This window comes from Mustela putorius, unplaced genomic scaffold (assembly GCF_011764305.1).
Source record: "Mustela putorius furo isolate JIRA1106 unplaced genomic scaffold, ASM1176430v1.1 tig00000242_pilon_pilon_pilon, whole genome shotgun sequence".
Classification (NCBI taxonomy): Eukaryota; Metazoa; Chordata; class Mammalia; order Carnivora; family Mustelidae; genus Mustela; species Mustela putorius.
The window spans coordinates 14,609,929-14,627,659 of record NW_025421325.1 but is presented as its reverse complement, the minus strand read 5'-3'; the positions used below and the strand labels follow the sequence as shown (position 1 = coordinate 14,627,659).

The window sequence follows — 17,731 nt, the reverse complement described above, 5'->3', positions numbered from 1 at the left end:
TTTCTATGAGATGTCAGGCAGACAAAGACATAGAAGATAATTAGTGGACATATATCATTTACTATCATGTAATAAGTGCTATAAAATAGCAGTATGAAGAAAGAATGAGACTATAAGGTAGTGATAGCCCCTAACTTCTAATCTATATTCTTAAATTGTTCAATATTCCTCTGGATTAAAAGAGGAAAAACTTGATTTTTTAAGTTATTATATTTGATTAAAAAATAATTTGGCTATTTATATAAGCCACCAATTTTTTTTAAAAGATTTTATTTATTTATTTGACAGAGATCACAAGAAGGTAGAGAGGCAGGTGGGGGGTGGGAGGAGGTGGGGAAGCAGGCTCCACACCAAGCAAAGAGCCCGATGCTGGGCTCAATCCCAGGACCCTGAGACCATGACCTGAGCTGAGGCAGAGGCTTAACTCACTGAGCTACCCAGGCGCCCCTAAGCCACCAATATTTTTAAATAGCAATGATATTGAAACATAAGTGAAGCAGCAATATAATGATATATACTCTCCTGCAGGCTACATGAAGAAGAAAAGATCTTGAAAGTTCAGTCCTCACACAAGCCATCTGAAAGTCTGGGGTGCAATGAAACTTCTTTACAGAAAGTAGCCAGTAAGGCAGCTGTACTAGCAGAGAGCCCTTGCACAAGTGATGGTGAGAAGACTTTAATAGAAAAAATGTTTGGAGGAAAACTACGAACTCATATATGTTGTTTGAACTGCAGGAGTACCTCACAAAAAGTGGAAGCCTTTACCGATCTTTCACTGGCCTTTTGTCCTTCCTCTTCTGTCGAAAACTTGTCTTTTCAAGATCCAGCATCATCAGCCAGTACACAAGACGGTGGCCTAATGCAAGCCAGTGTACCTGGTCCTTCAGAAGAACCAGGAGTTTATAATCCAGCAACAGCTGCCTTTGTTTGTGACTCAGCTATGAATGAAAGAATGTTAGGCAGTCCTTCTGATGAGTTTTGCTGTACTGAAAACACTTGTGTCCCCAGTGAATCTAGCACAATTCTTGTTAATAAAGATGTACCTCAGAAACCAGGAGGTGGAAGCACACCTTCAGTAACTGACTTACTAAATTATTTTTTGGCTCCAGAGATTCTTACTGGCGATAACCAGTATTATTGTGAAAACTGTGCCTCTTTGCAGAATGCTGAGAAAACTATGCAAATCACGGAGGAGCCTGAGTACCTTATTCTTACTCTCCTGAGATTTTCATATGATCAAAAGTATCATGTGAGAAGAAAGATTTTAGACAACGTGTCACTGCCACTGGTTTTGGAGTTGCCAGTTAAAAGAACTACTTCTTTCTCTTCATTGTCAGAAAGTTGGTCTATAGATGTTGACTTCACTGATGTTAGTGAGAACCTAGCTAAAAAATTAAAGCCTTCTGGAACTGAAGAAACTTGCTGCTCCAGATTGGTGCCATATCTATTAAGTTCTGTTGTTGTTCACTCTGGTATATCCTCTGAAAGTGGGCATTACTATTCTTATGCTAGAAACATCACAGGTACAGAGTCCTCATACCAGATGTGCCATCAGTCTGAGACTCTGGCATTAGCATCCTCCCAAAGTCATTTCCTAGAGAGAAATAGTCCCAGTGCAGTTATTGAACAGGATTTAGAGAATAAGGAAATGTCAAAAGAATGGTTTTTATTTAATGACAGCAGAGTGACATTTACTTCATTTCAGTCAGTCCAGAAAATTACGAGTAGGTTTCCAAAGGACACAGCTTATGTGCTTTTGTATAAAAAACAGAATAGCACTAATGGTTTAAGTGGTAACAGTTCAACCAGTGGACTCTGGGTAAATGGAGACCCACCTCTACAGAAAGAACTTATGGATGCTATAACAAAAGACAATAAACTATATTTACAGGTAAGTTGGATATAGAAACTTAATCTGTGGAAAATATTTAAACAATTGGTTTAACAGTGGTTAAATGAGTATCCTAATTTTGAAATCCAACTTCTGCATTTTCAAGGAATTTACAGTGGCAGTTCTGAAATTTGGGTCTGGGTTTATATAGAAATCAGCCTATATACTGTATATATATATACTATATATATTTCTATATATACTTCTACATATATAGAAAGCCATTACTTTCTAATGCTATGAATTAGCTATGAAAAGTTGGAGTTAGATGCAGTTTAAAAGACCTCACTTGTTTTTAATTACAAAAGATGTGCTCATTATACAGTCATTCCGTACAGAAATACAGGAAGCTTAGTAAAATGGAAGTATCTTCCCTCTCCTCTTTAATCCCGCCTACCAGAGGAAACAGCTGCTGGATCTGGTGTTTATTTCATTCTACACTGTTTGACAGGTATTCTAAGGGCACTTACTAACATTCAGGTGGATAAGATAAAGCACACTGAAAAGATTATTAGTTTGGCAATGTCCTGGAGTAACAGAAAAATTTTATACTTTACAGAAAAAAAAATAGAAATACTATTAAGCCTGATTCACCACCAAAAATTCTGACTTTCAGTCAGAAGACTTATGATTAAGTTAACAGGATGTATTCAATCATATCCTTCTTGCTAGATATTCCATAAGCACTGATATTAATTGTCATGATTCTTGGAGATTAAAAGGAGGAGTAAGGGCAAGAGGGTTAGGTTGAAATAGAAATTTTCTGTGATATAAGATACAGAAAATAAGACCTAGTATAATCTTGACTTGTGGAAGTATGCAGATTATATTTCAATGATGGGTAAAATAGTATCTTTATCCAAGGATAGAGACATAGATTTTAAAAAGATGAGGAACCTACTACTCTCTTTCTGTGATTGGATTGCCAAAAGCTCTTGTAACCATAACTATTTCATTATAGCCTACCTCCAAATGATTTTCTCTGTCTTAACTATTTCCCCCATTATAGTATTTACAATATCTGGGTGTGATAAGCCATTCTTTTCATTATTGTTTTAAGGCCCATTGTCACTATAAAGGAAAGCATTATGTACTTTGTTAATTCAGTTTTTCAGTGTCTGCAGTTTTTCTAAATTCCATCTGAAGTCTCAGATTGGCAAGTTAATGTAATTTAAAAGATATTGCCAAATTTTATTTTTTTATTTTTCTGTTTCCTTTTTGCTTTATTTTTTTTTCAACTGATTTATTTTATTTTATTTTTCAGTGTTCAAGATTCATTGTTTATGCACCACACCCAGTGCTCCATGCAATAAGTGCCCTCCTTAATACCTAGCACCAGGTTTACCCAACCCCCAACCCCCTCCCCTCCAAAACCCTCAGTTTGTTTCTCAGAGTCCAGAGTCTCTCATGGTTTGTCTCCCCCTCCAATTTCCCCCAACTCACTTCTCTCCTCCCAATGTCTTCCGTGTTATTCCTTATGCTCCATGAGTAAGTGAAACCATATAATTGACTCTCTCTGCTTGACTTACTTCATTCAGCATAATCTCCTCCAGTCCCGTCATGGGATACAAAAGTTGGGTATTCATCCTTTCTGATGGAGGCATAATACTCCATTGTATATATGGGCCATATCTTCTTTATCCATTCATCCATTGAAGTGCATCTTAGTTCTTTCCAGTTTGGCAACTCTGGCCATTGCTGCTGTGAACATTGGGGTACAGATGGCCCTTCTTTTCACTACATCAGTATCTTTGGGGTAAATACCCAGGAGTGCAATTGCAAGGTCATAGGGTAGCTCTATTTTTCATTTCTTAAGGAATCTCCACACTGGTTTCCAAAGTGGCCGCACCAATTTGCATTCCCACCAACAGTGTAAGAGGGTTTCCCTTTCTCCACATCCTCTCCAACACTTGTTTCCTGTCTTTTAATTTTGGCCATTCTAGCTGGTGTAAGGTGATATCTCAATGTGGTTTTGATTTTAATCTCCCTGATGGCTAATGATGATGAACATTTTTTCATGTGTCTGTTAGCCATTTGTATGTCTTCTTTGGAGAAGTGTCCGTTCATGTCTTCTGCCCATTTTTTGACATATTATCTGTTTTGTATGTATTGAGTTTGAGGAGTTCTTTATAGATCTTGGATATCAGCCCTTTGTATGTAGTGTCATTTGTGAATATCTTCTATTCCATGGGTTGCCTCTTTGTTTTGTTGACTCTTTCTTTGCTGTGCAGAAGCTTTTGATCTTGAAATCCCAAAAGTTCATTTTTGCTTTTGTTTCCTTTGCCTTTGGAGACATGTCTTAAAAGAAGTTGCTGTGGCCAATGTCAAAGAGGCTACTGCCTGTGTTCTCCTCTAGGATTTTGATAGATTCCTGCCTCATTTTGAGGTCTTTTATCCATTTCGAGTTTATCTTTGTATATGGTATAAGAGAATGGTTGAATTTCATTCTTCTATACATAGCTGTCCAATTTTCCCAGCACCATTTATTGAAGAGACTGTCTTTTTTCCACTGGATATTTTTTCCTGCTTTGTCAAAGATTAGTTGACCATAGAGTTGTGGGTCCGTATCTGGGCTCTCTGTTCTTCTGGTCTATGTGTCTGTTTACATTAAGATGTTTATGAACCTGCATTAAGACAGGCTCCTAAAACATATTATCAAACTACCTTTTTAAAGCGAATTATGATAATAAAAACTCAACTCTTAAAAATTTAAATACATTTATACTTTGTATTATTTACTTTTAAATTCAATAATGTAATTGATTTATGATGAAATTTGAATTGTGATGGTTCTCATACTATTTAACTGAATCATTGTGGTATTTTAAGTTAGTATTAAGAGACTTGTACTTTTTTGAATACAGGGCATATATTTTTTTTATTTTCATTTTTTTATATTTTTGAGGCATAGTTCAAAATTTCTGCTCATTTCATAGTAATAATGCTTTACAACTTTGGTTTTAAGGTATAGCTTTATACCTATTTATAAAACAACTGCAAAAACTTAACTAAGTCTTAGTAGAATGCAGAGTGAATATTTTGAGTTCCTTTGCTCTTGAGTAATACTCCAAATGAATTTACCACCATAGTACATATCAGGGTAGCTACTTTCTTTTTTAATTCTTCATAATTACATTGGAAATTCATCTTGTATAATTTGGGGGGATTCCATTTTTAAATTTTACTAAAATCACATCTAGATTGACATGTGTTGGAGAAAAACTCTTGCTCTTTCTGGTGCTGATGAGACTAGTGATTTTGAAAAGTAGGCAAAAAATCCTATGTGACCAAACCATTTTCTGCTTTGTATATCATACCTGACACATAGGATAGCAGTATCATAACTGTGTATCATAGCCTGACACATAGCAGTGCAGATGGTGGATCTCAAAGTAAATTTTGGGAAGGTTTTATTCTTCTTTTATTTCTTTCCCTTAGATCCAACTTGCATAAAGAATGTCTCTATTATTTTAGTGTCTACACTCCAAAAATTATGCTTTTAGTTAGGATCCAGCGAGAAAAATGTTGTGTGAGTAGCACCAGCACCACACTGTGAAGTGATATCACCACCTATCTCCACGTGTCCCGCATCAACTACAGACAGACCTTCTGTCCTTTATTTTTGGTTTCTTTCCTTTGTTTCTTTGAAGGAGGTGGTAGTTTAGTGTCTTAATATTTTTCTTTATCATACATACAAAAGAATATATATAATATATCTGTGTAGTTTGAAGAAAAATAAAAGATGGATTAGTTTAATGTTAACATATTTACTTAAATGAGAGATCTAAATATTCTGAAAGTTATTTGTCCCAAAGCAACAATAACTCCAGGCCTATAGTCCATTACTGTACTAAGAATTAATTTTAATACTTGATATAAAATTGGAATATAAAATATACACTCTGAGAATCATAATTTTTAGCATTCTACACAGTGCTCTCACTGTGCTAAAAGAAGTAAAATGAGAAGCAGTTTTCCCTGCTTCAGTCCATTAAGCTTCTGAAAACTGGATATCATACATTTTTCTCTGTCAGCCATATATTTTTATAAGTATATAAAAAGCAAAAAAGGAATATTCCTTCCTTAGGAAGCTGTTTTGAAATACAATGTAGCTCTCATGCATCACAGAAGCAATGGGGTTAAATTTGTATTGTGTGTGTCCTTTAACACTGCTTCTGGGGGGGAATTACTTTGTAACAAAATCTGGCCTATCTTTTGGGAGCAGAACTTCTTGAACTCTACCTTGCATATTCAGTTTTATTTATTTCATTAGGGAACATGATCTATATCTGAAACCAGATCTTAGAGTCATTTTCATTGCTTGTTTGGATAGTTTAACAGGTTATAGAGCTAGCGCAATGAGGATTTTGTTTCTTATTTTTGTGTCTGTTTCTTATATACATACCTATAGCTTTTATTTTCTATCAGTAATATTGAAAATTTTAGTTTCTATTTTGATTTTTTCTTTAATTCTACAGACTAAATAATAGATTATGTCTTAAAAAAACATTATACAAAGGAATCAGTACAGTAATTTAAAAAGTTTTTGAGAATTATCTTACAAATTAAGTTTTAAAAACCTTTCTAAATCCTTCCTGTGACTGGTTAATGAGGCCATTCTGTTACAAGAATTTCTTATCTAAGGTCACATAAATATAAATTATACATATAAGTACAAATAATATATATAATATGTAACATATATAAATTATAAATAAATAATTATATATAATTATAGCATATATATAATTTATAAATATAAATTATAAATATATAAATTCTATATTTATATTTGTAAATCCTAAAAATATTTATAAATAAATTCTATAAATAAATAAAGTTTTCTAATCTGAGATCATTAGTATTTATTGAACACCTAATATGTGTCTGGCACATAGACCAGTACAACTGGTTCCTCATAAAAGTTCTGATAATCTGGTAGAGAAAATGTTATAAGTAATACTGTAAGGTTCCATTTTCCTTAGCAATGTTATTGAAATTCTACCTTTATTTACTGAGAAATATTCTAAGGAAAGGGTAGCTAACATTCAGCCTTCTTTCATTATTTATACCTTTTACTGTATCACCCACATACAAAATAGCCCCACTTGATAAAGAGTAGATAATCCATTGTTGTAACTTTTAAATATCTACATTCTGTATATTAGCAAGGAAATCTATTTTTATGTGTATTGGTGAGTATTTACAAGAACTATAGAATTCCTGTAGAGGAATTTTAGGATGTGGGGCTTCAGTTTTCTCTTCTGCAGACTGAAGTATTGAAACAGAACAAGCCATAGGGTTTGTCATTCTGTAGAGTTACACCAGGATTTTGTTCTCTGTCTTACTTGTTCCATCTGTGATTATGTACTTTATTTAGTAATATTTGGTAAGGATTAGTATAGTCAATACTTTTTAAATTACTGAGATTGATGGATGCTTATTAAGAATTAAGTCAGTTTTAAAATATTTATACATCCATTGTATTTAAGATCTTAACGTTATAAAAATTCTTTTTAATTTTAGGAACAAGAGTTGAATGCTCGAGCCCGGGCCCTACAAGCTGCATCTGCCTCCTGTTCATTTCGGCCCAATGGATTTGATGACAATGACCCACCAGGAAGCTGTGGACCAACTGGTGGAGGGGGTGGAGGAGGATTTAATACAGTTGGCAGACTCGTATTTTGATCCTGAGAGAATCCAAAATGCACTGGTCACAAAAATCTAATACTATGACTGTTAACAAATATCATACCTATCTTTTATTTTTCTTTTCATTAGACCCTTATACTTTAAGAAAACACACTCAGTGCTTGTTTTGATTTTTTCTTGACAATACCTTTATTAACAAGTGCATCATGGGAAAAAAAATCTACCTCTTAAAATTCCATTTTGCTTTCATGGTTAGACATGCTTGACCAAAAATTTTCAGAGGAAAATATGTACCCGGTCCCTAATTAAGCTGCATTAAATTTAGCAAAGGCATTTAAATGGTCTCATTCTCAGTTGTACTTAACAAAAAAAAAAGATTCATTTAGCATCTTTTATAAAAGAATTGATGCTACAAATAATGAAAATATTGTTTAAAAAGAAAGAAAAAATCCTTTATTTCATGCATAGTACCCCATTATTAAATTCAAATCTTTTAAAATGCTAAAGATAATACAGTCTCTAATGAAGGCAATAACATAAAATTTATCAAGCTATAGAACTTTAAAGGTTTTTGTTTAGTGCTGTCTTCAGCATCACTGTATCTGCAATTCAAGTATAAATGTTTTAAAAAAGGATTATTTATACATATATGCTGAACTGATTTTAAGAAAGGTGCATGATCCTGTAGGAACAACATTTTTACCTAAAAATTGCTAACTTTGTAGTATTTCTAATTGTTTAAGGATTTTTAAATTCTATTTCAGGGAGTATATCTTCTGTGTGTTTTGAAGAAGGTGAGTTCTGTATGTGCCTTGCAGTACTGTAATTAAAAAATAGGAATCTTTGGCTGCGGAAAAGTTTTTAAAAATGAAATGTTAGAAAGTAATTTTTTGTGCTAACATTAAAATTATAACTTTTTGAAAGATATTAGATATTCCTGAAGTAAAATCTGACGGTTCTAAATCAATAAGTATGATAGATTATTTTTAAATCATAGAAGAATTCAGAGGGAATGAATCTAGGCAAGTAAAAAATCTTTTGATTTTGTTACTTAATCCTCTGATTATTAAACATCAATTGCATATTCTTAGAGTTGGACATTTGGGATTTTTCTTTCATTTGAATCTTGTGCTTTGCACAGTTGTTTCTATTTCATAGTTTCATATAAAATGTTGAAATGTAAGACCCTACCATCCTGCATTTTCTTTTACCAGAGAGTGAAAAACAAGTCAGTTCTCCTGGGTCTTGATTATATGTATTCTATAGTTATCCCAGTTTTCCCTTTCCCTAAAACTTTTAACTTATCCATGGTTGTACATTGTTCTAAAATCTATCTCATATTTATTTTGAAAACACTTAAAGGAAAGGGTGTTCTTTGGTGATTTGGAGTTTATCTTTTTCCTAACCTTTTAATTCTGTTAAAAACAGAATTCCTCATCTTCATTCCACTGTATCCCACTCCTAACTTGTTTCCAGTCACCAGGAAAATTAGGAAAACTGATTGGATTAGAACTGGAAATTCTTTGCAGAATTGATTGAGATTTGTCTTTTCTATAAATGAATGAAACACAAATTTTTATCATGCTGTCTTTTCCTGTGCGCTTCCTCTTGTCTTAATAGTGTATTCTGGAGATACTCTATGTGTTCAGTTACCCACTGGCTAATTAATGATTTATTATCAGATTTTATTAGTGTTAGCATTTACTGAAATTGGTGAAGTTATTTAATTCTTGGTACATTCATATTGGGCTCAGCTGCCCCTGGGAACTTTCTTAAAGACCGACCTACACGTGGTTTTATCTATGAATACCAAATCATTCAAGGATTTTGTCTGTCAAGGTGATACATACTGAGTTTTCAAAATGATAAAAAGATGAAATAATACTAGGACTATTCAGATGATAATTTCATACCAGTAGCAAAAACTTGAAATTAAGGATTTCCTTCTCAGATTAAAACTGTAATAACATTAATCATTTGCTGAATTTAAAGTATTTATATCTATGTAAATGAACTTGAAACTTGAAACCAGAATAACCAGAGGCTCCATTTCTTACATTCCTAACCCTTGTGCTTTCCTCTGCCTCTTGCAAATTTTATAAGGTCTGACTCGGCCAGAATATTATTGCTGTTTTAGTTCATGCCAAGGTAATCAGTTCAAATGAAGCTGCTCAGTGCTGCTTAAAAGAGCACATTACACCACACCGCCAACAAAAATGAAAAACCGGAAATCTAAGTCTGTTCCTTTCAAAGATCTTTATTGACACATTGAAAAAAATAGATTTTTTTCTTCAGAGAGATAGGCAAAGAAGAAAATGTGTGTAATGTGGTCAGTCATGCAAGCCCTTGTAATCCATTCACTAAGCAGGTGCCTATGCAGCTCTGCCTCATGACAATTTACATAGCTCAAGTTGGAGAATGGAATCTAATTCATTCTTTGTTCAAGCTTCTTCCCACCACCTCTCTTCCCGCTGAATAATCAGAGATAGAGCAGCATTGGGCTTGAGATCCCTAACTTTGGTCTCCATACCTTAAGACTCCAGAAGAATCCTTTGGATGTAAAAATAAAGATTCCTCATAATGTGTAGAGGTAGTGGGGATCTTTATAACAGGTTCAAAAAAGCCTAGTATTAGCTGAAATCTAGAAAGAACAAAAAATATTCCAAAACTAAAGTTTTAAGCTGAAATCTGTAGTATTTCTTCTCAGTTAGTTCTATTCCTTTTATGGTCATGTTATTTACAAAAACAGTTGTCTTTTCATATACTACCCCTTTAAAAAACTTCTGCTACCTTCTTAGAAGAAGGGGTTGAATGCTGCTTATGTGTGCACCACAGTTGAAGAAAAACAAAATTGTCATAGTCTGTGCAGTACACAGATGTTAATGGAAATTGCCATTTTAATGTTGTATACTTTGTTCCAGTTCTTAATTCTCAGTATATCTTTTTCTTGTGATTGTGCACTTCACATAATATACACTATACAAGGAGAGATTTTTAAGTGACTGTTCAGAGAAAATACCATACCTTTATGTATAGTATCTTCTCTTGTATGAATGCTATGCTTTCTAAATCCTTTCATCCTTGGCTTTTTTCTAATGAGTTTAGATTTCTAAAACTATTGTGAAGTAAAGAAGGATAAATCATTCACATTTTATAAAAGCATACAGAGAAGCGTTAACTGACTTTTATTAACAACTCAGTAATGTGGTCATCTGAGGGAGTAAGGCTAAACCTTGGATAACGTAATCTGAGAGCTTAAAGTGCAACAGCTAGCAAATTTAAATTAAAAATTATCTCAAGCTTAAAAAATAAATCTAAAATATATGTTGCTCCATATATACAATCTTAAGCACTTACCAAACTATTACGTACCATTATAGTATTAGCCTTTTTTGATATTACTAAGTTAATTTTCTAAAAGAGTTCTTCATAGGAGTGAGTGAATCTCAGAATGAATGGAGGATTTAAAATAAAGAGGGCTTAAAAAAAAAATCTTGTAAAGAAACTGCAGCTTCCCTTTATAAAAAGAAATCGCAATAGAACTAATTTTTAAAGAAACGAAATAAAGATTTTTATAAAATCAACAACCTGAGTTTTACAGATTCAAAGGGACTTGTTATGTAAAACTTTTAGCCCCAATGTTATATAACCAGTGTGGATTTGGCATTAAAAATAGAATCTAAGAAGTCAGCCAAGTGTGTTGCCAGCGCTCATCAGTGTCAGTTATGGCCTGCAGTTGTTTTTTTCTTGATCTCATGTTTTCACATTTTGCTTTGTGTGCTAGACACACACACACATACACATAAACACGTACACATACACCTTGATTTCAGAGAGATGAAAAAGCCTTCCCTAGCTAGATCAGCAGTATTCAACTTTGCATTCATGTTAAAATCACTAAGAGAGTTTATAAAAAATAATAGCATACCCAGGCCTCACCCCAGACCAATTAAATTATGTGGGGACTGGGCATCAATATTTTTTGAAGTTCCTCATGTGATTTTGATGTGCAGCATTGGTTGAGAACTTCTGGACTAGAAAAGGAGTTTTTTCCTAGGGCTTTTATCCAAGAGAACTAGCATATTGACTGTCTACCATGTGCAGGAGACTGGTTGATATTTATATGTATTTTTTGCTCATAACTTTGCTTTCCCTAACCCCATTACAGATCAATAAGTAAATTCTTATTAAGGAACTTGCTCGAAATCATGCAGCTAAAAAATAAAAAATTGAGATTTCTTAAAATCAAAATTGAATTTTAACCTAAGTCTTAAGAACTCCAGAGCCAGTATTCTAGTGGAAAGATAGTAACAAGAATAAATGTGAACTAAAAACTACGCAAATTACATATTAATAAAGGCTTGGCAATAAATTTTTGAAACAAAATTTCTATGTTTCACTTCTTGTGCCCTTACATATGATTCCAAAAATAGAGATCTGCTTTGTTAAAACCTGTTGGTAATTATCTAAATGGTTAAAACATGATTCTTAGCAAACTCATTTGCTAGACCAGTTTAATTCTGCTTACCTGCCTAATTTCTTCCATTTTTCCCCTTCTGTCCTCCCTCAGTCCTACCAGATCTTCCATAGTTCTTATTCAAACATTGTGTTCTTGCCATCTCTAGGCTTTTGCACATACAAGTCTCAGTAGAGCATACCATTCTCCTTAATCTACTTTCCCCTCTCTGCATTCTGTTCACTAATTCCTGCTCACCTTTTACTATGCTCAAGTGTTCTCATACTATACTCCCAAGCTGATTAGTCTCCCATTTTATCCTGGATTGCATCTTACTGCTTCTGCTTGAAAAGGCCATGGCTTAGTAGTGGAATGAAATTAGTCCTAAAGTAAAGGCTGATTATGTACACACAATAAAGATTAAAAGCAGGCCTTAAAACAATCAAACTCATCTGTGAGTAATTTAATTGTAGTACAAACTCCAGCGCTTTTTAAAGGTGTACAATAAGCCTACCATTTAAGAAGATAAAATTCTAGTGCTTGCTTCGGCAGCACATAGACTAAGAAGATAAAATTCTAGCATCTTTTAAAAACTTACCAGACATTCAAAGGAAAAAATATATAGATATTCGGGGTAGGGGGATGGAGAGAATACAAACAGATTCAGAAATTATGAAAGGGAATTGACAAACTAGGAGTTTAAAAGAATGTAAAGAAAAACATGAACACAATGGAGAAAGGAGTGGAAAGTTGAAGAGGTTCAACCCTAGCAGAATAACATGAAATCTCATGATGACATCATAATCAAGTTACTTAAAAACCAGGACAAAGAAATTCTTTAAAGCAGCCAAAGAAAAAGAACACATTACCCACAAAAAGTCAGCAAACTATATACGACCCTCAAGCCAAATCTACCCTGCCTCCAGGTTTTTCACAAAGTTTTATAGGAACACCACCACAGCTACTTGTTTACCTATTGTCTGTGGCTATTTTCACACTACAAAGGCAGAGTTGAGTAGTTGTGACAGCCCATATGGCCCACAAAGCCAAAAATATTTATTAGAACACTTTATTTTTTTTAAATAAAAAGGTGACCCCCGATAAAAACAAAGAAAAACAGTCTTAAAATAGGCAAGCTAAAAGACAATGGAATGACTTCGATCTAAAAAGTGCAGAAAGAAAAAAAAATTGTGAACCTGTGAATAATCACTGCATCCGTGAAAAAGTCATTCAAAATGAAGATGAAATAGATATTTATAGACAAAAGCAAGAATTTTTCCTTGAAGATTTGCACTCCCTGATACGTTAAAAAAAAATTATTTGGGCTGACGGAAAATGATACCAGATGGAAACTTGGATCTACATAAATGAATGAAGAATACTGGGAGCAGATTTGGCACCACTGACTCTATAGAATATCCATGAATGGAGGAACGGCTTTGGAAAAGCTCAAGACTCACACTGTGCCCATGAGCAGCAATTTAGATATCCTGCTGATCCACCATGCATCTAGCACATACCATAAAGACAAGAGACTACCTTCCAGGAAAAGAAGTATAAACACGGATTAAACTAGGATTTAGCAAGCTATACCCTGTGAGAGCCAGCCACTTATTTACATAGAAAATCCAAAATGATATAAGAATGCTATATATAACATATAAACTTTTAGAATTAAGTTTAACAAGTTCTCTGAATACAAAGCCAATATATAAAATTTAAGTGTATATCTATACATCAGGACAAGTATTAGAATATAAAATTCAATAATACCATATATAGTAATATTTTAAAAATCCATCTTTTAGAACCTAATAATAGATGTATAAGACCTCCACACAGAATACTACAAAACATTTAGGAGACCCAAATCGGGGCGCCTGGGTGGCTCAGTGGGTTAAAGCCTCTGCCTTCTGCTTGGGTCATGAGCTCAGGGTCATGGGATGGAGCCCCACATTGGGCTCTCTGCTCAGCGGGGAGTCTGCTTACCCCCTCTCTTTGCCTGCCTCTCTGCCTACTTGTGATCTCTCTGTCAAATAAATAAATAAAAATCTTAAAAAAAAAAAAAGACCCAAATAAATCATGGCTTAGAAGGCTCGATATTATAAATATCTAATTTTTCTTAAACTGACATATAGAATCAAGATATTCCCATCTTGGGAGTATTTTTTTTCATTTTTTATTAATTGAGAAGCTGATTCTAAGATAGAAATGGAAAATTTATCAAAACTAGCCAGATTCTTGAAAATGAAAAACAAGTTAGGATGACTTTCTTTACAAGATAACAAGGCTTATTACAAAGCTAAAATAAACACAGAGTGAGCTAATTATTCTGTTCAGAAGAATCCAGAAATGGACCCAAAAGTATATGCACATATGATTTATGACAAAAGTGAGATGACCATACATCCTAGTTTGCCTAAGAAAGGCTGTTCCCAGGTCACAGAACTTTCAGAGCTAAAATTAGGAAAGTTCCAGGCAAATTGGGATGAGTTGATCACCCTAAGCAAAAGTGGCACTTTAGAGCTGTAAGAAAAAGATGGTCTTTACAATAAATTATAGTGGGGCAATTGGATAATCATGTAAAATTAAACAGCCCTCACCTCACTCTATATACAAAATACACTTCAGGTGGATTATAAATCTAAACTAGTAGATGAGATAACACTTCTAAAAGATTACTTAGAATATCTTCAAAACCTAGGAATATGGAAAGATTTCTTAAATAGAACCCAAAACACTTTTGTCAATGAAGGAAAACAATGATAAAATGGGTAACATAAAATGAAAAACACATTCATCAAATACACCATTAATAATGAAAAAGAAAACCATAGAATGGAAGATATTTGCAACTCATAAGTGAATATATAAATAATTCCTGCAAATAAATAAAAAAGTTCATAGAAAAAAATTTAAAAAAATAAAAATTCATAGAAAAATGAGAAAGTGATGAGCAGACACTTCAAAGACAACAAATTTCTATTTTCTAATACAAAAAGATGCTGAACTTTATTAATCATCTAGAAATTCAATAAAACGCAATGATAATCCTCACAGTTTAAATCCTCACAGAATAAATGTAAAAAAGGTTGACAAATCAAACATTGATGAAGATGTAGGATGTAAGCTTTCATATACCATTTATAGGAATGAACTGATAAAAACTACTTCGGAAAACTGTTGGGCAGTATCTTCCAAACCTGGATATAAGCATACTCTGTCAGCCAGTAACTCACTTTTAGGAAAAGATCATACAGAAATGTGTGCACAAAACCAAATTTTAAATGTTCTAAGCAGTCCTTTTCATAATAGCCCAAAACTTGAAATAATCAAAGGGTCTATGAAGAGTAGAAGAGGTAAATAAATTGTGGCAAATTCATATATTAAATTCCTAGACAACAGTGAAAATGAGTGAAATCCAGATAACTATCATAATATGGGTGAATTCTACAAGCATGATATTGAGGAAAACGAATGACACAAAGTAATGCATAATCTTACAATTCCATTTATATAAAACAAGTCATTTGTGTCTTTGGAGAGAAGGAAAAGACCAGGAAAGGGGAACTTCTGCAGTGTGATTAACTAATGTTAATTAACATTCTATTTTTTTAACTGGTTGTTCATTTATCAGTCATGTTCATTTTATGATATATCAAACTGTATACTTATAAGTGTGTACTTTTATGTATTTCTCATATACCTTGTGAAAAGTTTGAATTTTAATTATAACAGGAAGTTTTTTTAAGACTGCCCTAGCAGAGTTTAAGACTAGAGGCCAAAAAGTAGTTAAGAAGCTACTGCAAGAGCCCCAGTGGTGAATGATGGGTTCAGACTAAGAGAGTTGCAGAATATTGGAGAGGATGAAGATGAAATTTTTTTTCACATATCTAAACTGAGTATTTTTAAATTTAAATTAAAATGTCAGTTTCTCAGGAGCATTAGCCACATTTTAAGTGGTCATTGGCCCCATATGGCCATGGTTACCATCGTGGACATGATTTAGTGGTGATAAACTACATTTTGTAATTTTATGCTTCATTCCCAACCTGGATACCCATTATCTGAGTACCCTTTTAAAAAAATTAAATATCTATCTATTCTCTAATTATGAAATAAATGAAAATACTTAAGAAAATAACTCCAGGTAACCATCTTCCTGGACTTTTCAGACTCAGTCCTTCTTAGAGAATGAACCATATATGACTTCTAAAAGAGGAACTAATGACAATATTAATGACTTGCCAATTACTAAGCCTACAGAGCAACAGACTTATTTTAATGCTGCTTCTGTTTACCACTTAGTAACCAACCTTTCTGCCCATGGCTATAAGAAAGGAAATAGCTCATAATGCTTGCTTGCCTATTAGAACATCCTGTCTTCTTTTTTATTTCTATTTCTTACGCTTGGGGTTATATTCTGTCTTCCACTTGCTAGCACTGATCCTAGTTTCTTTAAGCCGACAAAAACCAATGTGGTATGTGCTCTTGATATCAAAATTACAACATTCCAGTAGAGAGCACTGCTGCCATTCAAATTTTCTAGGGTGATCTATATACACTTGGCCAAGTCCAAGGCACATGTTTATAAATACTATTCATGCTGTATTTTTGACGGCTTATGTTTCCAGAGAACTTCATCATTTTCAGGTGTGAAAGGCAAGCTTGACCTTCATTTCGTTCCATCTGAAACCGTTTGTTTTCAAACACTGTTCACAGTTAATGAGGAAAATATTGAAATTTAGGTTCAAAACATGGAAACGTAATTTGCTATGGTAATTGATGGTATACCTCTGTATGTCTCTGCTGAATAATTTCTTGCATGGGATAATGCTCACCCTCTTGGTTTTCAGTAATAGCAGAAGCAACAACTGATCAAATTAGCCAATGATCAGAGACAAGTTTATTTCTTTCCTCACTCATGGCTAACTAAGATGAGCACAAAACTAAAAGTAAAACAATTAATAATGATAATAATGCAAAACTTGCCTCTCAATCTCCATTGGCCTCCCTTAAATCCTGCCAAAATAATAATAAAGAAGATATTCCTGTCTAAACCAAGAATCTTGCTTTGGGAAGTAACTGCCCAGAATATCCTATTTTGTCTTCAGCAAGGACTCTGGCTGCCAGAATAAACATCAGCAATTATCTGAAACAGTTCAGAATACTCTCTATCCCTTCTTGGAATATCATGGTTAGACACTTGTAAGTATATGAAATATGTAAGGGTGAAGTATGTATTAAATACCAGAGGTAGAATAATAGATTGGTTGCCATCTGGCAAATAAATTGTCTTCCCAGATCTATTACTTATGAAAAAGTGCTTTAGACAATCCATTTCTCCATTTTCTGGGCAACCAGTGTCAGCAACACCTAGTATATTGGAGACTTGGTTTGAAAGAAGAACCACCAAGGGAGTTAATAGCATTTTTTAATAAAGAGGATCTTCGTAAAAAATACATATGATCACAACTGGCAAGACTTCAGTGATAACCCTGAAGACTCACAGTAGTTAGTGACTTGGCTTACTCGCACCACAGAAATTGAACAGAGGTGCTAGCAAGAAGTTACATGACTAGCCTAGGTATACCTGAGCGTTGCTCTAACCTTCATTCCCTGTCTCCTTCTACTCATCTTAGGGAGAGATTTTAATTAAAAAATAAAGTCCCCCAAAAATAGGCAACAGAAAAGTGGAAAAATTAAAGATCTGAATCATCTGTAAATGCAAT

General features: G+C 33.7%; 1 protein-coding gene across 1 annotated transcript in view; it reads left to right on the top strand.

The window, feature by feature from the left end:
- USP38 (ubiquitin specific peptidase 38) overlaps nt 1–11,076 on the top strand; it is a 35,813-nt gene extending 24,737 nt beyond the window's left edge. The window contains exons 9-10 of the mRNA XM_004775076.3: nt 529–1,891; nt 7,418–11,076. Of these exons, the coding sequence (XP_004775133.2) occupies nt 529–1,891; nt 7,418–7,579 (1,525 nt within the window). The 3' untranslated portion in view covers nt 7,580–11,076. The remainder of the gene's footprint in view (nt 1–528; nt 1,892–7,417) is intronic.
- The last annotated feature ends 6,655 nt before the right edge of the window (nt 11,077–17,731 follow it).